The 23,992-nt window shown below is 47.0% G+C and overlaps 1 protein-coding gene across 17 annotated transcripts in view; it reads right to left on the reverse strand.

Moving 5' to 3' along the window:
• Positions 1–7: 7 nt before the first annotated feature.
• LOC128896274 (protein artichoke-like) overlaps positions 8–23,992 on the reverse strand; it is a 94,965-nt gene continuing 70,980 nt past the window's right edge. For all 17 annotated transcript variants that reach the window (XM_054159525.1, XM_054159522.1, XM_054159521.1 and 14 more), the window contains 4 exons: positions 6,698–6,991; positions 2,933–6,025; positions 1,654–1,997; positions 8–1,493 (listed from right to left, as the gene is read on the reverse strand). In XM_054159525.1, coding sequence (XP_054015500.1) covers positions 951–1,493; positions 1,654–1,997; positions 2,933–6,025; positions 6,698–6,991 — 4,274 coding nt within the window. In that variant the 3' untranslated portion in view covers positions 8–950. The remainder of the gene's footprint in view (positions 1,494–1,653; positions 1,998–2,932; positions 6,026–6,697; positions 6,992–23,992) is intronic.

A 23,992-nucleotide genomic window follows, 5' to 3' on the forward strand; every position in this document is an offset into this window, starting at 1 on the left:
AGAGAGAGAGAGAGAGAGAGAGAGAGAGAGAGAGAGAGAGAGAGAGAAAGTGTGAGAAAGGAAATAAAGAAACGTCGAGTCTTCTAGAAGATCGCTTCTTAATTAAGTTTAGTGCTGATCGTTTGGGACTATCGATACGAGTAAGTGTAATATTGCTTGCGCAGCACTATAAGAGTATATCTCCTCTCGGGATATACGAGCGTCAATACGAACATTGTTAAGTCACGTTCCGTAGACTATTATTTACAAAAAAAAGTGTGTTTGCGTGTGTCTGTGTGACGGTATCGTACATACAACGTGAGCGTCGGAGTTAATGAGGGGAAAACGGCATTAAAAAATCAGTCTTCGTAGGAGTAGATTCGAATTGTTCCAAAAAGGGGTCGTTTACGTCGTTGTTCGGTTCACGTGAATGGTCGGAGGATCTGTTCAGCAACAGACAACGTCGCGCGTATTTGTTAGAAATTAAGGTCCGCGGATAATCGGTCGACCGAGCAGCGCCCGTCGAGGTCCCTTTGTTCCCAAAGGGTTTCCGACCCGGTGAATCGAGTCTTCGAAACTTTTGGCACGCGAGCAGTGGTTATGTCCTTCACTGACACTTCGAAAACCTCCAGACGGATCGACAGGCGAAACTAGCTCGCCAAGTTCTGGTCGGGATCTACGCGTATCAGTTTTTGGCACTTGATCGAAACCAGCGTCGATTCGTAGCTACCTACACGAGTAGTCCGTGGCTACTACCGAGCACCCACACCTCTACGGTGTACCCAGATAAACGTCGAATCTCGAAGAACGAAACGAGGGTGGCACGTTGCAATTAGGGGACGTCATTTGTCGACATTCCTCGGTGGGTTCGCTCGGCAGGGCACTCATCCGAAGAGGCCCACGCAGTTAGGGGCGGTCTTCATCTCGATACCGCGGAGATCAGCCTCTTTGCGAGACTCCTTCGGTATGTGCTACGAGTTCAGAGGCGTGGTTCCGATGTTGCTGATGAAGCTGGGGCAAGCGTTGTCCGCCCTGTCGCCGCTCTGCAGCGAGTAATGCCTGTAGGTCATGTAGGCCTGCGGATTTGAGGACAGAGGCTGATCCCTTTTTTCCGTGGACCTCTGCTTCTTCATCTTCATGTAGCCCAGCACCGAGATCAGGACCACGAACACGACGAAGCCCATGCAGCTACCGACTATCAGGCCCAGCCTTCTAGTCAGGATGCTGGTCAGACCCCCTCTGTCGCTCATCGTCCCATCCCCTACTATCGAGTCCGGCGCGTCCAGGGTCCGAACCTCCGTGCACAGACTCGTGGGCGAGGTGACCATCACGGGTAGGGCGGAACCCTCGATCACGTCGTCGTGGGAGGCATTCCATTGCCAAGAACCGATGTCCTCGGGGATCGGTGTGCCCCAGCTGCCGAGGCCAAGGACGCAAATCAGGTACCGCGTGTCCGACGCCAGCTTTGTCAGTCTCACCGAACGTGCTTTTGGGTCGAGGAGCTTGCCCCGCACCTAAAACGCAGATAAAGGTGGAAGGATTAGTGACTTTGTCAAGTGTATCAGGGCATTGTAGTCTGGTTACATTAGCCGTGACCTTGATTAGGATATGCTGTAGAAGAAAGGATGAGTATCGGTAGTCCTTTTTGACAGGAGTCTTGAACGAAACACTCACTTCATCGACGTTGTCCAGGGCGTGATAGGCTACTTGATAGCCATGTAGTCCAGAATGGTTTCTGCTCTGCCAGGACACGAGGACGGAGAAAGGCTGTATATCCTGAATGGCGAGCTTCAGAACCAGTGGAACGGAGCAGAAAGCGTGAGGGTCGAGATCGAGGAAAACCAGACCGCGTAGTTCCGGCGGTTGTTCGCATCTCAGCAGACCACCCTCGACGTCTCCGACACCGACGCCGTTTCTTCCGCGACCGCGACCACCACCCACTCCGCTAACCAGCTTCTGATGGTCCCTCAGCCATTCCCAGAGTTCTTGCGACTCGCAGCCGCAGTGTAACGGATTCTCTGCGAATTATCAAGTTAGAAGGCGTTGCGGTTATTCTTAGAGGATGTTTTGGGAGAGGATATTGCGCAGCCAGTGTCGCTAAGCGGGACATATGCAGACACTCGAAAGGCTTGCATAAAAAGTTTAAACTGGACCTTGGCGGATTCCATCGACGAGGATTCTAGAGCTGATAAATATGTATCAGAGTAAACTTGACTATGTGTGAAAACTTTCTTAATCATTTGTGTTAACATATTTTCTCTGTAGCACGGGCGTCGTAATTTAATCTAAATTAATTTTCATAGTTAGCTCACGATACCTCGAGCACAATTACAGAAACTGTCCGCTCGAATATTCCTGGAGAGGAGGGGATTACCAGGAGCCACTGAAACATTGATACGAAGTAGCACGTGGAGACCAAGACACGTTCATAGTGCTTTCCATTAAATTTGGAAGTCTTTTTGGGGGGTAGGGGATTAGGGGTAGCAGCTGGTGGACATTATACTTCCGTAAGGGACTAGTTTGCAGACTTGAGAGGAGAGGATGAGACAGAATGGCAGAGCGTGTTTGATTGTCCCGATGTTGAGTATCGATTCGAGACGATTGTACGTGACCAGCGATATGATTGGGTTTCCAGCGGCAGTAACTCCATTTGGATCGATAGCTTCAATATATACACTGTTATTCCCTCTAGCTCACGTGCACATTGAATAAAAGTCTTCCGAACAAACGAAACATTGGTACTGCATTAATCAAAACTTCGACTTTTCTTTTTGCCCAGTAGCTTCCTCTCGACAAAGTTTCAAAACGGTTTGAGTTCAATTTTTTAATGGATACCTCGCTTTACTTTGACCACTTTCATAAGAATCACTATCTGGTAAATTATATTTAACGATCATTTACGGAGCGTAAATAAATTAAAGTGGATACCTAGAATCCTAATTAATTACGTTACCTTCAGCACGCAAGCTCCGTATCTGCGTCTCCAGCGGTCGAAAAGCGTTCAGCGGCAGATTCTCCAAGTAATTCCTGCTGAGATCCAACAATCTCAGTTTTTTCAAGGGTCTAAACGCCTCGCTGGAGATAGCGTTAATCCAATTCCCGTAGAGATGCAATTCCTCCAAGCTGACCAAATTCTTGAACGTCACCTTGTCTACGATTCCTATCTGATTGTACGAAAGGTCCAGTATCTGAAGGGACTTGAGGTCCTGGGGAAATTCCTCGAGCTCTTTCAGTCGATTGTGGGTCAGGTTTAGAATCCTCAGATACTCCATGCCCTGGAGTCTCTCCTTGGGGAGGATCTCCAAGCTGTTCATTCCAAGATGCAACGTTAAGAGGTTAGGCAAGCTCCTAAAAGCTCCTGGCGAAACCCTGAGGATGCCATTCTGGCTCAAGTAGAGATGCAGTAAAGCGGGAAACGCTTCAAAGTCTTGAGACGTGACTATGCTCAAATTGGTACCCGATATGTGAACTTCTTGAAGGATAGGATACATGGCGTCCCACGCGAGATCGTGGATTCTATTCAGCGGGTTCCTCGTCAGATTCAGCCAGCGCAGCGCGGGAAGGTTCTGACCCGACAGCGCCACTGCTGGAATCTGTCTGAACTTGTTCTCTGATAGATCTACTTTGCGCAGCATGGAGGAATGAGCGAAGAAGTTGGCCGGAAGAGCGTTCAGGTGGTTGTGACTGAGATCCACGGAGATGAGGCGCGACAGGTTCGCCATGGCGAAGCCGGACATCGTCTCTATTTGATTGTGACTGAGGTGTAACTCTTTCAGGTTCTTCAGGCTGGCGAAACTGGCCACGTTTACGTTCGTAATTTCGTTGTGGGACAACGTGAGGATTTCCAAATTGAGGGCGCTGGCCAACGCGGAATACGGGATATCCTGAAACTGATTGTGGTCCAGCCGGATTTCCCAGAGGGATAACAGCCCGTCGAAAATACCGGGTGGTAGGCTGCGAAGGTAATTCCTATTGAGATGCAGGCGTGCCAAGTTTCGATTCAGTACGAAAATGATCTCTGGCAGTTGGGAAATCTGTGCGTCGTCCAGCAACAGTTTCTGCAGGGACGGCAGCCCGTTCAGGCTGTGTTCGGAGATTTGGCTGAAGTTATTACCAGACGCGGCAAGAGTGCTCAACCCTGGAATATGTAGATTCAATAAGGCTGACGCTGTGAGGAGATTGTCATCCAAGTTGAGGTCGGATAGATATCTGAGGCCACGAAAGGCGCTGCTCTCCACGCTCATGATGGAGCAGTTCTTCAAGTTCAGGATCCTGATAGGTAGGCCTTCTTGAAACATGGCGTCGTGCAACACGGTCAGGTTATTGTTAGCCAGGTCGAGCACTTTGAGTTTCTTAAGAGCGGTCAGGGCGTAGGGGTCCAGTCTCCTCAAGCCGTTGTCCTGGAGATATAGTTCTTCGAGTTCGTGCAATTCGGAGAACGTCCTCGCGGTGATGTGACTGAGCTTGTTCATGCTCAGCTCCAAGAACTCCAGAGCCTGCATCGGCTGGAAGGCGCCGTCCTCGATACTGGATATCGAGTTGTTGGTCAAGTACAGCCGCTCTACGAGAAGCAAGTCTCTGAAGAGGGGTGCCTGTAGGTGCGTTAACCTGTTGTGACCCAGCCACATGATCCTCACCGAAGCCTGTCCACGCAGAGAATCGTTGTGCAACACTGCCAATCCGTTGCTGTCCAACTGAATGGACACCAAGGAACTCCCCCCAGAGGACGACTCGGAGGTGGACAACTGGAACACGTCGCCCAACACCGTCAGCTGATTTCCCTGTAAATTAACATGCTGTAGGCTGTTCAGCGTCCTCAATGCGCCGGTCTCCATGTCGGTGATGGCGTTGTTCTGCAAGTGAAGCTCCAGCAACGACGGCAGGGGTGAAAAAACCCCCCGCTTCACCTCGGTGATGTGATTGTCTTGCAGTCGTAGCTCCCTCAATTGATACAATTTCAGGAAAGTGCCTGGTTGCAGCTCGCGAATCTTGTTTCCGTCTAGGGACAGAGAGGAGAGATTTCCGCAGTGCTCGAGAAACTCTCGCGGCACCTTCTCGATGTAGTTGTTGCTAAGATATAATTGGGCCAATTGCGTGAGACTGGTGAGTCCCTTCCCATCGATTCTTCTGATGGCGTTCTGCTGGAGGTAGACGACCGCCAGGCTGATACTGCCGATAAATGCGTCACCGGGGATCTCGAGGATATTGTTCTCCGCCAGGTACAGTTCCCTCAACTCCGGCATCCTCGCGAAAACCCCGCCGATGTAGTGAATGTGATTGTGGCTCAGCTCGATGGTGCGTAGCCTTTCGTTCCCTTTGAACGTGGCTATATCGAGGAACACGATCTTGTTGTGGCTGAGATCGATCGACTCTAGGTCTTTGAGGGAGACGAACGCGTCCTTGTGAACGGTTTCGATCGAGTTGTAATAAAGCGAGAGGGTGTGTAAAATGGGACACGACCAGAAGCAGTCCTCGGTCAGTTTCTCGAAGTTATTGCTGCTCAAGTCCAGGATTAACAGCGAGCTGAGTCGGCTGTACTTGCCATTGGGTAGCTCCGATATCTCATTCCAGGCGAGTCTAAGAGACGCCAGGCTCTCCAGTCTCCTCAGAGGCGCCATGGGGAACATTTTCAACTTGTTCTCGGCCAGGTCCAGATCACTAAGGCTGTCCTCCAAACCTGCGAACGCGTACTCGGAGATCTTCGATATCTGATTGCCCTTCAGCGTCAGCTTCATCAACTTCAGGTCGTACAAGCAGTACGAGGAGAGGTCCTGTATCAAATTGGCCTCGAGATCCAAGGCGGCCAACTTGTGCAAGTTGGCCAGCGACTTCTGCGGCACGTGGGACAAACGGCTGGACACCAGAGCTAACGACTCCAGGCTATCCCTCAGATTCGTGAACGCTCCCTCGCTAATTTCACGGAGGGACGAGTGAGAGATTTGTAGGTGTCTGATCTGAGAGCCGGGCGGGAAGCAGCTGTCTTTCAATTCCTCCACGCTTTTGTCCAGCTCGTAAACGCTCAACGACTGCACCATTGTACCGGCTCCTGGAAACGGTCGTAAAGGGCAGGACCATTAATTTCATTAAGCCGCGATAACGTGAAACTTAGATTTCCCCGCGTTAGTCGCGGTCGATTCGTGGATTTTATAGCTGCCGTAAAAGATAATGAATTGTTCGAGGAGGTTGGTCCAAGAAGTGTCACGCAGTTGATTCGAGGATCGCGCAATACTTTGCTGGAATCGGTATCGTTTGCGAAACTATTTTGTGTATTGCTACTCTTTTGGTGCGCTGTACGGTTCAAACTTTAATGTTTTCGGAAATATCTTTTGCATGTCCGTATTCCCTAATCGTATCCTCGACGGCGAACAAATAGTCTAGTACACGATCCGAGGCTACCCCGAACCGGGCTACCTCGTTAACGAGAAACGTTTATCCACGCGCGTTTTAAAGTGGCCCATTGAATGCTAATTAATTTTCCATCCCACGCGTACGAACAAACACGGACGCTGTTATTCTGATTATAATAACAATCTCCGCCCCCCCCCCTCCCTCCTCGTTATTACAGTGTTCCAATGCATGCAGCCGAGTCGTTTCGTTGATAAATGAAAATTGGACGCCACGCGATGCCCTATCGAAAAAGTTTCTCACGACGGAAGTTGCATTATCCTTATGTCGACAGTTCGGAGTTTGCATTACGTTCAAGGTGTCCTGTACTCACCGCCTGCGTTCAGAACGCCCTGCATAGTGGTCCTCAGGGTTTCCTCGGTAGCGCCAGCGCATTCTAGGAAAAAACCATCCTCAATATTGTAACAAGGACAGCCTGGAATAGTCTCGGGGGGCGGGCACTTGGCTATCTGGGCGGTAGCGAGACTCTGTATTAGTAGGATCTGTACGATCAGCCTCAGGGCATGTTGTGTCCCGACGCGAGATCGTCGTCTCCATCGTCCTAGTGCTCGCGTCATCGTGGCGCTGCATTCGTCACTGCAACTCGCGATGGCGGATGGAATTCCCACTGAAACAATAGAACGCAAGCTTTAATTCGTGTTACAAGGTCTGACAGTAATAAAAAGGTGCGATTGTTCGAGCTACATCAAGTGGAAGTCCTTACTTAACCGCAATATATAGAGGTTGGGTTTATATTTAAATGATGTAAGTGAGGTAAGGTCTACATCCAAGATCAGTGGGGTAAAGAACGAGTTGTTAAATTCTCACGCTTGAAAATTGCACACTTTTCAGTCAAAAGAAGTGGCCAGTTTTTACGAAATGGCACCCGTTTGCTGCCGATCTGTGTGATATATTTTTAAAATGGGAGTCTTCGACTCGCACTTCGTCAATTATCGCGATCGATACAGCAATTCAGACGATAATGAACTCCACCTCCTCTTCGTAATAAGAGTACTGTCTACTTCTTTCACGATGCTTTTTGCTTCTTTCTTTTCCGTCTTCGTTGCCGTCATCGAAGCGGAAAATATTAAGAAGGTTCAAGGAACTGTCATTACGACGCCTTGGTCCTTCGTCTTTTAATTATAACGAGGCCGAACGCCTGCGCAACGCCGCTGCGATTTAATAATCTTCTTGTTAGCTTAATGATAACGTCGGTCCTTATCTGTTCCTTGACGTTTTCAGAGATTGCGAATCATTCGGAGTTAGTAGCGTGGAATGCTCCAGTTTGTCACGTTGCAAGAGTAATGGGTCCCGCCTCAGGCTGAATGGAAACAACAAATTTTTGATTACGTGATATTGGATTATTCAGACAAGGTATTCCGCGGTTTTGAATAATTCAAGTGGAGGAACGGGTGGACCTTTTAGCTATAGCGCAACGGGGCCTCTGGTAATTAAATACTGCTCAGTCGGTGCAGGGTGAGTCGTGAACAAAGCAGAAGGGGAGTATTGTCGCGTGATCTTAACACGCGTTTCCGCTGTCCGCACGCCGGCTCGATCTGTTGCTAATAATTTTGCAAGGAAACATCCTATCAAGAGAACCAGTTAAATAGTCACCCGCGGCGTCGTTGACGGTGATTTCTAATGAGTTCCCGTCTGTGTGGCGTCCGGCTTTGATATACCGGAAATACACGATTCAGTCCACGCGTTGCTTGCTTACCCTTCTTTCTTCTCCGACGCTACCATTAATTCACTTCGCGCGTGTACGAAACTTATTGCAATGTTTATGATTCGCGGTGTACGTGCTTGATCACTAATATTCTCATCGCTCTGTTTCACATTCGCGAAAATACTCTGGTGGTAGCTACCTGGTGGTGGACAATAGAATCATCTGTCGTACATAAATACGACCTGAGACGATCGGCTGAAAAGTAATTTAAGTATTTGCCGCTAAATGGTTACGGGTCGACCGAACGAGTTGTCTGACGTAGGGGTTAGACAATGGCTAGCTTAGGCTAGTTACGTTACCTAAATTTATCTTGATTCGTCCCGGAAAACTTAATGAATAAAATCCGCCTGATGTCGGTCGAGTAAATTTTACGAGATTTCCGTACGATAATCCGGAACTTTGTACAGGTTAGGTCAGCGTTCTTACGCTCCAATTGCGGTCCGCCATTCGTCACTTCCTATCCGTTAATCAAGCCAGCCCGCAAACGGGAATCTCCCTTACTTCAACGGTCGTGGCGAAATAATTTCTGCTTTTCGCGGATGAGTTGGCCGTCGGAGACGGACCGGCGCTGTTAATGCGTCGCATAAATAGCGATCTTCCGGCATGCAGCGTAGCCGGGACACGCGGGTTTCCGTGCGAGACACATTCTGAATACAGTGATTTCCCGCAATAACAATCGCGGAATTATGTATGCCGGGTGCATAGGTTGCGGATTCGAGCCTCATCCCGCCACATCTGCTGGACTATCCTATGGATCATCGGTGCAACCTGGAGGCCAACAGCTCGATATACCTGTGGATATCGACAAACCTTTGGCGATGCAAGAAGAATGCGCGCTTGCGCGTGACACTTTTTAGAGGTAACCAATCATGCCTGATTACTCAGGCCATTGAAAGCAGAGTCAGATCATTGATGGTGTTGTATCGAACTTTAACAGTGAGAAATAACTCAAGAAAGGGGATCAGTGCTTTATTGTGGGGGAAATCTTCAAGAGGCATCCTCGACCTTTTGGCAAAGGCTCAGGGATTGCGTAGGACTTAGGTACCTACTATAAGCCCCACCCTACAATGTATGCATTAGGGTGGGATGTGGATGAGGGTGGAAACGTCAACGACGCAACTTTCAGTGCTCCTCCTCTCCTCGCGTCTTTAGCAGTGTTGGAGATTAGAATTAAACCGGTGCCTGTCCTCGATGAACTGTATAACGAAGAAATGGCTTGTTTTGAAAAATACCTGGAATCCTAGCAGAGTCCAAGTGGTCCTGTCATCACAGGGCTCCCGTAACCTAATCGTAGTCTAAGACCAACTACAGCAGGTACCAAGTGTTAGATAATTGTGGCTGGAAACTTGCTAACTGGTAACTCTAGACCTTAAGCTGCGAGCCAACAGGTTCGGGCCTTAATGCACCAGTCGACAAGTTTAGTTCTTAAGCTACCAGTTAGGCAACTAACGTCTTAAAGTACCAGCCACCAAGTCCAGGCCACGGATTAGTCGCGAAGTTTGGTTCATGCTTAAATTATAGACGTGCATCGAGGAGGATGCCGTATGAGAAAAAGTGAAGAATTCATCGCTACTTGAACATCCACTTCCGGCTATTTGATGAATTTTTCGAGTGGCAATGTTCGCGAACCACTGCGCAAAAGACACCATTAACGGCTGTAAAAGGGAAACATGGACCCACACGAGGACCACTTTTCCACGATCTGTGTGTCGTGTACCGCGTTTTCGACACGGTGGTAACCTCTAACCACTTAGCGCGCTAAATGGCGTACCCGTGTTCTGTGGAGCTTCCTGCGGTCGGAATGCAGAAAGCGGACCAGAACCATTCAAACTTCCAGCTGCATAAAAACAGTAACCGCCTGATTCGCGGTTTGCGAAACGGTCAGACTCGGTAATCTCTTAGTTAAGTTGCTGTGGGGCTGCGAGACTGGGAATGAAGTCCACTGGCTAGCCTTAATGAGAATCTTTGAAAAGAAGAAGTAATAGACCTAGTGGAACTGTAGAGGTGCGTTCTATTTGGCTCATCACTCGGAGGTCTGCAGATCGTTTTGACCAGGTCTAGGGGATCGGTAAAATAACAATCGGTATAGATAGCCGTGTCGAGACACCTCGTGGACGACAAATGAGGTAATTGCTAACGGGCGCCTATTACAGCAGACACGTTCTCTCCTTTCATGGTGGTGGTAACATTATCAGGAATTCCTGCCATTAGAGCCGCTATTTCGTCGGCACTTTTTCGATGGCGCTTGTAAGTTTCCAGGGGGAAGCCCAACGGCGTTGTGGTTGTAATCTCATAAAAGTCACTCTCGCGAAAAGACGAGCGTGTTTTTGCGTGCCGCGCGAGTGGGCCACAAAGCGGTCCAACTTTGTATACTGCACCCCGTAGTACCGACCTCGTTCCGCGATCACCGGTTGTATCCGTAACGGGAAAGAAGTCGGTGCAGAAGAAACCATGGCTGGGTGTAGCGAAACTGCCGTCAGGTGTCCGTTCCACCTTTATATGACGCAGTTTGTTTCTGCAACGGTAGATAGGCCATTCAAAGGTATAGTCGCTGGTAGGGATCTTGTCAGGTTGTAAACCGAAACAGCAGTTATTGCTTTATTGGCACAGGTAACTGATCCTTAGGACGACAGAAATCATGCTTATGTTGCACTAGAGGGCCCCAAAACTAAATACGAAAAACTAAAAGTCTAGAGAGTCCTTTTAAAAATTGCTAATCATGCTGTATCGAAAGTGTGCGCGAGTAATACTACGCGACAGTTGCCAACGTCCGAAGTTGGGCCAGAAGCAAAGATAAGGCTATGTCAAAATAGTGTTAAAGTAAAGGACGTATCAAAGTCACGCTAAATGAGTCGGAAACCAGACACGCCAATCAGGTCCAGTTGCGCTCGTCCGGATTGATCCGTAAATAAATAAATAGCGGCCAATAGTATTTTGCCAATATTTTCAGGGCGTTCGAACGCTGTCGCGTCCACTCGATTCTTGACCCCAGGCACGGTTTAATCTGCTCGCCACAGTTCGTCGAAATTCCAAATAATGCGGCGTAAGATCGAGGGGTCGCACAATGCACGGGTCCGATTGAAAATTTTCAACGGAGTCTCGATGAATGCCCGTCACTGGATGCACGAGCTGTCACGCGTCGAATCGACATACGTACACGTATACACACGTACGCGGGGCATAGAATAGGTTGGAGCCAGGGTAAACCTCGGTCGAATGATTTTCTGTTTACCATCGGTCGAACGTTCCACTGTAACTCTCAGGGTATTTCGGGGAAAGGTTGAGGACGACCGATTAAGGTCGGATTTCACTTGGGATTCGAAAAGCGTTTTCAATTTAAACATTAATCTTCGTACGACTGGCTGACGAGTGACGCTTGAATCCCCTCGAGCCATCGTTTCTTAAACGTTTCTCCATCGTCTGACTCAAAGCCTATATTTTTTATACCCTATTGAGGATTCCTTGAATTCTTGCTGCGATTGTTAGTACAGGCACCGAAGAGAATGGAAGATGGGAAGAAAATGACGGTGGGAGTATGCTAATCCTCGCTAGTGATGAAATTCTATTGATTCATTGCGCGGATATATTAATTTTCGAGGTGTAAATTGCGCGTGCTGAAATTGAGTGCCTGTACAAGGTTTTTATAGCGCGTATTGTCTGGTGCATCGCAAGTTGCTCGTAAACTGCACATAATTCCCTGAATACGCGATCTCGGCCGGAACCTCCACGGGATATGCAGATGGAGTGGTATCGTTAAACCGCAGCTAGTGCTCGTGGCGTGCCTCACGAGACCTTTTGCGAACGATTGTTCATCTCTCCTCCACGAGACCCTGGAGTTCTTGATTCTGTTCGAAGATAAGCTAGGTTAATCTCTGTCAATCAGTGGGATCCTCATTTGTTTGGAACCACAAAACATCGGAGGGTCTTCAACTGGATTGAAATCTTCCGAGCAAGTATCTCTAGACCTCTAATTGATCAAATAGGACACGTTAAAATGTATATCCGTTACACTAACAACTTCGTATAAATAATCAAATGAAGGACAATATTTCCATTAAACTATTATTATTTGTGTATGATTATGTTTGCTTGGAATGCAAAGGGTTAATAATTCAAAGTGTCTGAAGGAACGAGCAAACAGTTACTATTGTATGAATGGAAATCTGAATAGAGATCTAATCCTCTCGCAGTAGCATTATATCCTAAAGGACCTAGCACTTTGTACACTGAAAATTACGATCATTTCAGATCTAACCTAGACCGAGTGCAAGCTATCGCTGTAGCCGGTCAAACGCCACTCTTCGCCAAGCAATGCCTTGCTCAAACAACCAGAGTTACGATTCTTTCATTTCCCCCATCTGATGGTGGCGCCATTTTTTTCACCTCGCTTTCCTGACCAAACCGAATTCCCAGGGCTCGATCTCCTGGCTAAGCTCACGAAGAGATCGACTTCCCGCGGATATTGCTTCTCGGTGCATCGCCTTTTAACCGGTTTACCTTGTTCTCGTAGGGGTGGAGGGCAAAGCCTAGCAGCCCCGCAGAAGCTTCCAATTTCCGCGCCGCCTATCCTCTTTCAAACGTTTTCACTTCGGGGACTTTTCTTGGTAGTGACTCCGAAGAATCCCTGAAACTGGAGGTTCGGATGAATTCGAGGTGTGCCAGCCCAGATTACCACCTCCCAATTTCGCCCTTCGCGTCGACTAACGGGGACAGGAATTCGCTTTGGATTCCAGGCTGCGATCCTTCCGCCGGAGTTTTTCTTCCAACTAGATTCCGTGCTACAGGGATATCGTTGCTCCGGATCGTGAAGCACTTCCGGAAAGAAACTTGTGATATCTACATCGAGTATCTATCGAGTTCCCTCGGGTAGCTATTCGAAGGACCGTAGCGAGCCTTAAAGCGAAAGTTCAAGGGAATTCGACTATTAGACTCGAATTTTCAATTCCTATGTAAATCAACTGACCGTAGTTGACCCAAGGTTCCACGTCGTTTTCTTTTTGTAAGAAGTTATTAGTCATTACGCATCTCAATCCTCTGCGTCCCATTCGATAACCTAGGCTCTGGAAACAATTGCGTAGCAATAAATTAATTATAAGACATTATTAATATGGTAATAACATTTGCATATAGAAATTGGATTTTGAATAGTGACCTGGCTGCGTCGTTCGTGCGAGCGTTCGATGTCCGAGGTTTAAGCATCCACGAGCTCTCTACCTTCGGTATGCATTAAAGATTACGTTTCATATCCCTTTGAACTAACATTATTCCCCTTCCAGTTGACGTTCGTAATCCTAGAGCTGGAAAACCCGGCTCCTACGGCTTACCGTTAATTAAAAAAGCATTCTGTTTACGTCTTTGTGTATATCACGCAGCCAGCCTGGGTCCGGAATACCGTTCATAGTTTGCGCGAGGGTGGGTACTGTTTGCGAGGAACGTGGGTTGGGCCGAGTGTACGAAAGATTGACAGAGTTCGCTGAGTGCACCTGCTCTTAAGTAGGACGGGCTGGCCGAGTGTACGCAGAGTTTCAGGTGCAATAAGATAGAAATGAGTGGACGTGCGCATGCATGATCGAAAATGCCAGAGCTGCAGACCAAGAGGATTAATTAGGCAGAGTGCAGAGTTAAAGAGTTAAAGGACTTCAGAGATCGTCAGAGGGTATCAGAGACTGCGGTCTACTGGATAGCCCGTAAGGATTGAAAGTACTAGCGGAGCCACGTGGCTCGTTAGAGTTGCACTTAAAATTAATTTATAAAGTGACCGTCTAGAGCAAACTATCACTTAACTGCGAAGCCTCGTTTGACCATTTTAGCGCTAGCAAACCTTCCATTCCATCTGTTAGGTCAAACGATCTGTAACTATAGCTTTCAGTTAAACTTTAAACTTCTTGATCAACTGATAAACCTTCCACATTCAAAACTACCTAATCGTTGCTGAATTGAATACTTAAGCTACTACGAACCATGAGTTGTAGGAATCTCACAGGTTCATCCAAGCTTTACGTAACCCTTGTTACCAAACCTACAGCAAACTCTGGACGCCTATCAGCGTGTTTCGTCGGAAATGGATTGGTCCTGTTCATTTTAATCCTGTCTAACTGAAACAAGTGATTCCCTGTGATCAGAAATCCTTCTATTCCAGCGGGGCACCCATTAATCCCGCGGACCCCGTCGATCCTAGGCGTCGACTCTCAGATTAAAGCGCCTTTCTGATTCCGACAGCAGCTGTCGAACGGGACGAGCTTGCCATAGGGAATGCCGTTGCTCAAATTGGCCGAGACGAGAGGCGTTCCGTCGGAGGACGCAACATCCGTTCGGAATACTTCGATTCAGGGGAGCCAGGACGAGTGCAAACGTGATTTGAATATTTCAGCCACCGATGCTGGCTGGGGGCGGAGCAGTTTTCAGCGTCGCTGACATGCCATGAATTATTTCCATGTCCTTCGTGTTTCCTATGTGTTTTTTCCCGCGTGCCGCCTCCCTTTGTCCTTCCCTGAGTGTATCATCATGCATGAGAGGGTGTAGGTGTCGAATTTCATGGAAAGTGCAAGGGAGTTTGACGAAATGCGACATTATAGCTAAGTTCTAAACCACTCGTAAAGGATACTATAACTGGATCCTGAAATCCTACTTGTTCTTTGTCCACTTTGTCGTGACTTCTCCAATAAATCTATGGATATTTAAATTAACTTTGGTTCACAGTATTGATGCTTGATATGGAGAAGAGAACGATACATACTTTTGCTTCTATCCACTTGGTAAGGTAAACTACTTTCTCGGTAACGTAGAGCTCTAATTAGCCGACTAAGTGGTCTGCTTTACTAACGAATCCTACTGCTTTATCCACCGAGTGCCCTATTTCATCGACTCACACGGACCCTTGCGATTAGTCCACGCGTTTGAAATTCAAACCGAGCCGCTGTAGATGATCAGAATTCATTCAGCGTTTCCTTCCGCAAACAGTCCTTTCCGCAGTAGAAGATCATCCGGAAGAAGCGCGTGCCCTCTTCAAACGGGCCCCGCGACGACCCGATGGGGTTGAATATTGAATACGTTCGTCAAGCAGGGAGCGCGAGTTTCAGGTCGGGAAGGGATCGGCCACAGCGGAAACAAATGCCAGATATCCCGGCGGAAAGAGGGAGCTTTCGATCAACGAAAAGTCTCCGGATGGCCGAGGCGAGGGTGGAAACGACCAGTCCGCCGGATTCCACGAGTATTGGCACATACGTAACCCCCTTTCGGTCTCGTTTCCGGAAATCGCTGATCTTCGAACGAGCGTTCCATCGAACGTCCCTTACCGTGCCCGGTGCCTCCTTACGTGGAATAGTTTCGCCATGCTTTCGTGCGATAGCTCTCGAGAATTTACTGCCCTCGTCGTACGTGCAGTAAGTTAAGGGTAAGGACGGGGCGACGGCGGAGGGCGGGGAAAGGAACACACTCGGCGGCTCGACGATTTAAAGTTCGTCGGATTCGAGAGTTACTTCGGCCCCTCTTTCCGCCGATCGCTTGGATACGTTCGTCTACTTTGACGACCGGTTGAATTTCTCCGCGGAGATGAGAACCGTGACACGGTCGATTCTTGGAAACTGGTTTACCAGAACTGGCTACGTGCAGGAGGATCGATGGAAAGGGTGTTCAATTTAATTGTCCGCCTTCGGGAACCTTGTTAATGCAACGACTGGCATTCGCAGAGCACTGCGAGTGAAGTCCATAAAGATCCTCGATACTGATGTCAGAGGACCTGACAGTCCGCAGTGGATGGACCTATGAGTGGTAACGTTCTATACAGATGTGGTGGTTGTTCTGTGAAGGAGAGTGAAAGAGGAGGAAAAAGAAAGGGAGTGTCTCATTCTGGGCCTGATAGTGGACTTATCAATAAGGTTACCTAGCCGGGATGTTTGGAGGTCGGTCGAGAATGGTTTATATAGGAAAGTTAGCCGGATCGAGCACTTGTGAGAAACGCGCGGTGTTTCTCTAGTAGCGAGGACAGGAAATGCCAGTACACAGACATCTGGGTTATATCATGTCATCCCCTGATCATAGTTTAGCGAATCTCGCGAAGGATATTCTTATGATTACGTTGTTTCTTCCTTTTCGATCTATTTGTAGCCATCGCATCATCGCTCCTGCCGCTGATCCTCTCGCCCCACTGCCTCGAGGACTCCAGACGAGTAACTCTGATTGATTCGCGGCCAACGACGCGACAACCACAATCTATCAAACCCCGATGCATGGGGCTTGCGCCGTTGGCGTGCATCGAGCCTCTAAAAATCAACGGAAGTGTCGGGCCACGTCGGCTCGCGGCTGGATTCCAGAGGCAAGCGGTGGTTACTCGGTTGAGGGAACGGTCGGATGACTATCGAGCTGTAATAAATCCTGAGAAGTTTAAAGGATGCCGTAATGGATTCCAACTATATATCTCCCTTGGACGACGGTCGTCCGTCGGTTTAAGGGTGGGGGTGTCGAAGAAGGACGATTTCCTAACTCCGGCATTTCTGCCGATCGAAAAACGCACCCTGGCAGCTATAACTGGATCCTGAAATCCTACTTGTCCTTTGTCCATGGAATTGCAAATGGATTCATTAGAAATGCCTAGTCCATCCATTTAGACATTTCCAGGCTGGAATTGGTCAGCCAACTCACCTGCCCCCTTCGGTCCACCTATTATCCCCGTTTCTGTTATAGTTCCCGTTCGAATCACTCCACTCGGGCGGAAAATGAGAAGGCGCGCCTTGTAAATTGACTCGTCCTTCGTCGCAGCATCACAGAGGACCACGTTTATTACAGACGGAGTCCAACTTCGCGATGCTTAGTCGTCCGTCGACATCGGAGGGTCGAGTTCGTTTCAGATTCGCTTTTTCTTCGTCTCGCGCTTCGCTCTGTCTTCGCGGCGGGGACGAGGAGTGGTCAGGGGTATAAAGAATCCCTGCGGACGGGTTAAAGTATGGCGTAGTACAAAGAGCCGGGGCAGCTCAGCACTTTCAAAGAAATATCGTCCGGGAGATAGGAAGGGCTGCTGAAGAACCGAAGCTAGAGGGGACCAGCGTAGGAGGAACATCGATAGACGGAGATAGCGAACGCGTGTAGCGGTGGCCGGATGCGAATAAAAGAATGACTGAATATCGATTCGGGTGCCGCGCATCCACGCCTAACCCGTTTTAAGTCTTCCGCCAGCCAGCTCTGCGCGGCTGTAATTCCGTTGCTCGTTTATCCTCCGTGGACAGTTTAATCGATTCCCCATGGTTTTAATCGGTGCCCCGTTGTTTATTCCTGCGAGTCGAGCCGACAATTTCTACTTCAGAATACGTGACGACCTGACGACCGACGGAGAGCCCGGCTGCTCAGGTTGGATGAGGTTATTATGGGAGGACGGATTAACGAACTAGAATCTTTTGTTAACCGAATGACCGTCACTTGGCTGAACATTTTGAGTTTTAATCCTTAGCGGACGCTAGAATCGACATCACTTTGAGAATTCTTTCTAACAATTGTTTTCAACATTCACTGTTATTATCGAAATTTAAAAAATTTTTTTTATTCATTTTTGGGTTCGATGTATTACAAATCGAGTACGAAAGGTGATATATTACTCGAAATGTCAATGCCTCCATCGCTAATGCTTAACAGGCAACGCAATCGTACCCGCATTTTTCAGAGAGCGAGTTTCGACAGGCTCCGTCCCCGCAGCGACAAAGTACTATTGTCACGTGAGAGGTGACTTACGACCGATAAGGGTTAATATTTCGAAGTACCGGACTCTTTGGGTTCTGATGTTCGGAACGTGTCTATCGGAATTTTAGAGTCACTTTTCACAATCACAACGACACGCAAACTGGGGCTGGCGTGTTAAGTTCGAACAGAAAGTTTTATCAAAATTCACCGAGCGGTCGTTGAATCGTAACGCGCCTGGCTGGCAGATGGACTGACACGACTCGATCTGCATGCGATTCTCGGAGGGTGCGCGCGAGAACACGACGAGCAGAGCCGCAAATTATGAAAAAAGTAATATACATTCTGAATTTTGTAAAAGAATAATGTGGAGAATGATGTGGACTTCCCCGTCCGGGGTGCACCGCGTGTAAGCATAAATTTCCTTTGGAGACACATAATTTTTGATCCACAATTTTTTGTAATTTTCCACGTTTAAAAAGAAAGCGAAAATCTGCAGCGAAGTTTTTTAGCGCAGACCGTCGTTCTCGAGAAAATAGTGTTTGAATATGCATGTGCTGCGCGCGCAGTTGAACGGTGACTCTTACCTCATACCTTCCTGAATGTTACCATAACATTGAGAAACGTATGAAATAATATATCTGAAAATAAATTATTACTTTTCTATGTGATGTGCTAACTCGATAACTTCTTGGTTTGTATCGTAGAAAAACGTGCGCGTGCTCCAAACATCTTCAACGTCCATTTCCTCGGAAACGAAGCTCCCTACAAAAAAATCGCATTCTTCATTTTTGATTCATAATTGCACGTACAATCGCTCCTATTTAAGTTGTTCCTCCGCTACATGCAACCGACTCCAAAGTTTTTATCGTAGCGCAACAATGAGGACGTAAAAATTCCAAGAACACAGAGGTGAAGATAGGGAAGCTCGCGATTCGAGCTGGCACTTGTTAAACAAGCTGGAAGCGTGTACAGTAACTGGCTGTATAAATTAGTGGCTGCTTCGAAAGTTTGTCTCGGATCATAACGAACGGCGCTTTAAAAGTTCCGCGCGGAAGTTTCCATATAAATTAGACCAAGTTCACCGTAAACAAGATGCAACGGCCTTTTCCGCGCCCGCCGGAACAATCGGGGAAAATATTTATCGTCTGCGTAGCGCACGCCAAATAGCGGCGATCACGGGGGTTTTACGGCATTTTTGTTGCGCATCGAGCAGCCTCAGGGGGTAAAAGTGGATGGCCCGGGAAACGGACGATTTCGCTTAGCTTGAAACTCTTACGTATTGCTGATCAAACAGTCGTATACCTTGTCGCAGCCTCCTCGCGGCTCTTATTCCGATCCATTTCCTCCGAAACGATCGCCCGATCTCCGAGGCAAAGTTTTTCTCGATTTAAAATTCAGCCGAAGAAGACGACCGATAAACCCCGAGGATTCCTGCCATCGTCATTTATTTATTGAGCTGATAAAGACTCATAAACGATCAGCAAAATTTTACAATTATTGCTTTAAACTACATTATCAAGTTTCAAGCTGTTTCATTTACATTTGTAAGCATCCTGTTCTTCGCGAAACAGGCGCCGCTCGTATTGCTTGTATGGCAATTTGGAAAAGGGGGGAAGTAGCCTCGTACCGTGGAAGTAAACGGTCGCGGGCCACGTGCTAATTCTATTTAAATTTGTGTACTGGTCTCCGAAAATAAAGAGCTCAAACATTCGAAGATATTTGTACGGTACATCTCCCCGAGTTGGGTTCGGGGCGTAACTTGGAAGCGAAAGGGCGTTGTGGGGAAATTTCACGCTCGTCTCCCCTAACTGTACCTGCATTACGTTACGTTACGTAACAGAAACCAAAAGTAGATGCCAATCGATAGACTCGTGACACGAGACCAGAAGCAGTTAGTACACCTACGCAGTCAGCCAATGAACGTCCACGCAGCAGACGCGGAGGATATTATTTTTAATTAACTCTCTCCCTCGAGCACGCCAGCCACAGCTTCCATGGCGTCGTTAATCCGAACCACGCGGGGCTATCGGAAATCCAGCGGGCATAATGTTATTATCGACGCTTTTATAATTAGAATTCAGGAATTTCAGCCGGACCTTTTCACCTCGTTCTCTTTCGTTTTTCCATCGAGGTCTCTGCGTGGACTGTTTAATTTCTTTCACTTTCAACTTCGTTCACCCTAACTACTTCCAGACTTCCCGCCCTCTTGTCCTTTTATACAGGGAAGGGTGGGGAGGAATTAAAGTTGCGCGGAGTCTTTCAATATGGTTCCAAGGAGTGCGTCGTGTTCCTCGAGGACGTCGACACGGCTGGAAAAAAGAAATTATGGTGGGGGATGTTTCGGGACGCTTTATCGAGGGACAAGCGCGAGGTTTTAACGAGGAACTACGGTGTTTGATTAGGATTGGCATTTACAATGCAAAGACAGTGGTGGCGATAAATGGAGACGTTTTATCGAGGACAGAGCCCAACGTTTTAACGTGGTTCCGCTGGAATTTCACGTTTTCTCTAACAGTGTGGACTCACCCAATTTTTTCTGAAGGATACACACGATGAAATTTCTCCGAGGCAGTCCGTGAACCTTAATTTTATAAGGTTTAACGAAGTTACGCTGCGAAATTCGCGTCAATGCGGCTACTAGCTTCGAGTTTCCGTTGGGCCCGTCGAACGCCATTCACGAAGAATTTAATAAATGAATTGAACACATTCGCGGTTGATCTGATAAATGAACGCGCGGAAAATGCTGGAAAGCACTGCTAGCAGTAAATTGCGCGGCGTGAAGCAAATGTCTCATGAAATGCGTCAAAATGTGTCCGCGTGAAACGTCCGTTCGTTTGACGTCCGTGTATTTTTGTTCTTTTTATCGTTCCATTTGCATCAAAATTACGTAATTCCTTCTGTCATCCGGTGATTTATTGCCGACAGGATTATTCGTGCCACAATCGCGGGAATTTCATGCGTGCTAAGTGGATTTTGGCCAAAACATATTCGCGGAGCGTCACCGTGAATCATCCGCCAGCAATTTTTCTTTTTGGTAAGAAAATAAGGCGAGCTAGACAAACTTGGAAACTCTTTTAGCGGTCATCGGCAGCTTTAGGTGTCCGGAGCTTCGGGCAAGTGAACGAAATTTTCAGTTCGAGAAATGAATTTTTTTTAAATATTTTCTTACGGAGAATGACAAGACGAATTTCTTTTATTACAGTTTATTCATCCGACGTTTAGTTTAAAAAATAAGAATTGAGAAGTTAAAAGTCGCAACTTGCGACTTAGTCGTACCTAAACATCGCAGTGATGAGGAAAGTGAATATTTCATGAAAAAAACACTCGTCAAACTAATAAGTTTTAAATGTCGACATAAAAAGCATAAAACGTAAATGTTCGTACTTTAAAATTTTTTATACTCTTTGACATGAAAGTTTCATTAAAGTGAATATAAATTCTCTTTCCTACGTGTTCTCGGCGTACATGGTTGTTCATGCATTTACAAGAAGTAATACAGGAATATCCTAGATTAGGATTCTCAAATGTGAATCGTTCATTAAATTCTTGCCTGGAGATGTTTAATCTCGTTGGAAACCCCAGTATTGGCAGCCTGCTCTACTAACCTTTTAACGTTAGCTCTTATAAAGTGCGGGATCGAGGCAGGAAAATATTCTTCTAAAAAAAAAGTGATAAAGTGTTGATAGATAATATTTCTCGCGGGGCATGTCGAACTTCGATTTCCGAAAATGTCTTCCACTTACCATCCATTTTCCCCTTATGGAGGAAGCCTTCAGGCTGGGAGGGTAGCAAGCTGCCTCCTCCATTGAAAAGATGATAATGTTGTTGCTGAACATTCCTGACGGCAGTGTAGAAAATTCTAACCAGTGAGTTAAGGAGGAAGACTCAACGAGTAATTTTATCACCTGATATCGGGGTACCGCTGATAAAATATTGCGGAAAGATTTAAAAACTCCGTGCAAGAAGCTCGCAAATTCTACGAACAAGAACTCACGAATGATAAAATCCCGCCCCATTTCTCTAACGCCGAGTCCACGATGAGGCAAAAATATTCTCGTCCCGTCACTCGCGGAAAAACGTTTCGTCTCAAAAATTCATAAGCACACTAGGAACGACTTTTCTCCTGGAGAGAGGCAGGGGATCCCACGAGGCGCAGACATGACAAAAAATAACACCATCTCGGTGCACAGTAGAGGACTGATTTAGGGGGCGTCCACTAAAGATAAACAACGTTACAGTTTCTGTATTTTAAAATAAAAAATATGATTCCTTGAATCTTCTTACTGACGTTATTTTGTATACACAAATGAAAAATTGGACATCCCAACCGTGGTTCATAATCGTACCAGCTTTCAGAAAATGAAGTTCACTTATGCCTCGCGTATCGATAACTAACGATCATGATTTTGTAACATTACAGGAGGCTACATTTAGCTTCATCGTCAGCTATAACTTATTAAAATAAAATACTACTCGTCATTGGTAGGAACAACGTGTGAAAAATGGCAGCGAATTGGTCACGTGGACTCGATAAAGACGATTGCCACACTGACGGCGGACGAAAGAAACGGACGGCTCGTTGTCGTGGAATTTATTCATGGAACTTGTCTTGTTTCGATGTTAATGACGCGTCCGATCCTTTGTGGAATCGTCGATAATGAAGGGGCGGAAAGAATGGAGCGCTTCGTTATCGATTGCATCGAGTTTGAGAGGGGGTGGAGAGCGAGATGGGGGGGGGGGGGAGTTTGGTTCCCCTATTACGTGAATCGTCAAAGTCGCAAATTTCACGAGATAAAAGTGCGCGCCGAGGCGCGAGATCGATTTCATTCGCAGAAGCGAGGCATCGAGCTTTAATTTGGCCATCGGAACGAGCTGCTGAGCTGGCCGCGAATTTTGGCCAATTCGGTTGATCGGTCTGCTACGTAAATTCGAGGGGAGTTGGTTGATTGAGTGGATCGGTGGCCCGCCTCGAGAATTTTTCTAAAATTATTTGATCCGATAAGCGTCCGGAACTCGGTAATTTTTGCATTATCCCAGAGGGTTTCTGGTAAATCTAACGTTTCAATTTCTTCAAATTCATAGTCATTTGTTTTTGAGATGAGAATCCGGTAATTCGTGGATTAAGTTCGTAGGGAACCGTAGAAATTGGAGACTTCGATGCCACGGACCCCGCACAAGAGATCTATTGGCCAGGCTAGATTATGGTAAAAATAGAAAAATGTCGATTCGCGTGCGGCACCTCTTTGAAGTTCGGTCAGCGGGGATTTGCATCTCTAGCTGTCGACTACTCGATTCGACGTTCACTCGGGCTGAAGAAATATAAACATTGCGAGGAACGATTCAATTTCAGTTATCAGGGATAGGATCGTTGTAGTTTCGGGAGTGTGTTAAGGAAGGAACCGGTTTACCGGATGTTATAGTTCCGAAACCAAGCGCCTCACGAACAAGGTGCAATATCGATTCGAGGATCCAGTATCGCAAAATGGCTACGAAGAAATACTGCATATGAGGCTTGAATATTTAACATCCACCGAGGTTTCTTTCAAGCCTTGTTCCGTCGGGTAGATTATCGAAAGATAAGCGCTTCGAGAGGTGGAATGGGGTGACAAAGTGTATGGGACCAAAGCTGTTCTTAGGATGCGCTTTTACCGTGGCTTACTTTTCCATTTTCTCCTTTTCAGTTCACTTATGCGCAACCCCACTGGACATTTAATGCTTTTCACGTGTTCCTAGAAAAGCAACGGGAAAGAATTGCGAAAACTGTTTTCAGGTTTCAATACTACAATCTATGAAACGAGGTTATTCAATGTGAATACCATTTACCTCTCGTACCAATCCACGATCACTCCCTTTTATTCGACCGCTATTACATTTGGAGGAAGTTATTATAAATTCTTTGTTACAATATAAATAAAAAAGTTCTTTTTCATTTCGCAATCTGAGGTTTCGTTATTAAAACATAAGCAGTTTAAGTTTATGGGCGCGAGAACGCATAGTCAGCTGTGCGAACGCATGCGCGGTATACAATCGGCTGACTGAAACAAAGATGGCGCGCAACATGAGTCGGTAAACTTTGATTGCTTCTATCTAGGTAACGAAGCTTCGAATTGCAAAATGGTAAAGGAGTTTACGATTTCTTTTCGCATTAAGGATTGATCCCTAATGCACTAATACATTAGTATAAACTCCGATACATTAGACTCTTTCATTTAATATAATGGTTTCTAGAATTTC

This window comes from Hylaeus anthracinus, unplaced genomic scaffold, assembly GCF_026225885.1.
Source record: "Hylaeus anthracinus isolate JK02 unplaced genomic scaffold, UHH_iyHylAnth1.0_haploid 0, whole genome shotgun sequence".
NCBI classification, from domain to species: Eukaryota; Metazoa; Arthropoda; class Insecta; order Hymenoptera; family Colletidae; genus Hylaeus; species Hylaeus anthracinus.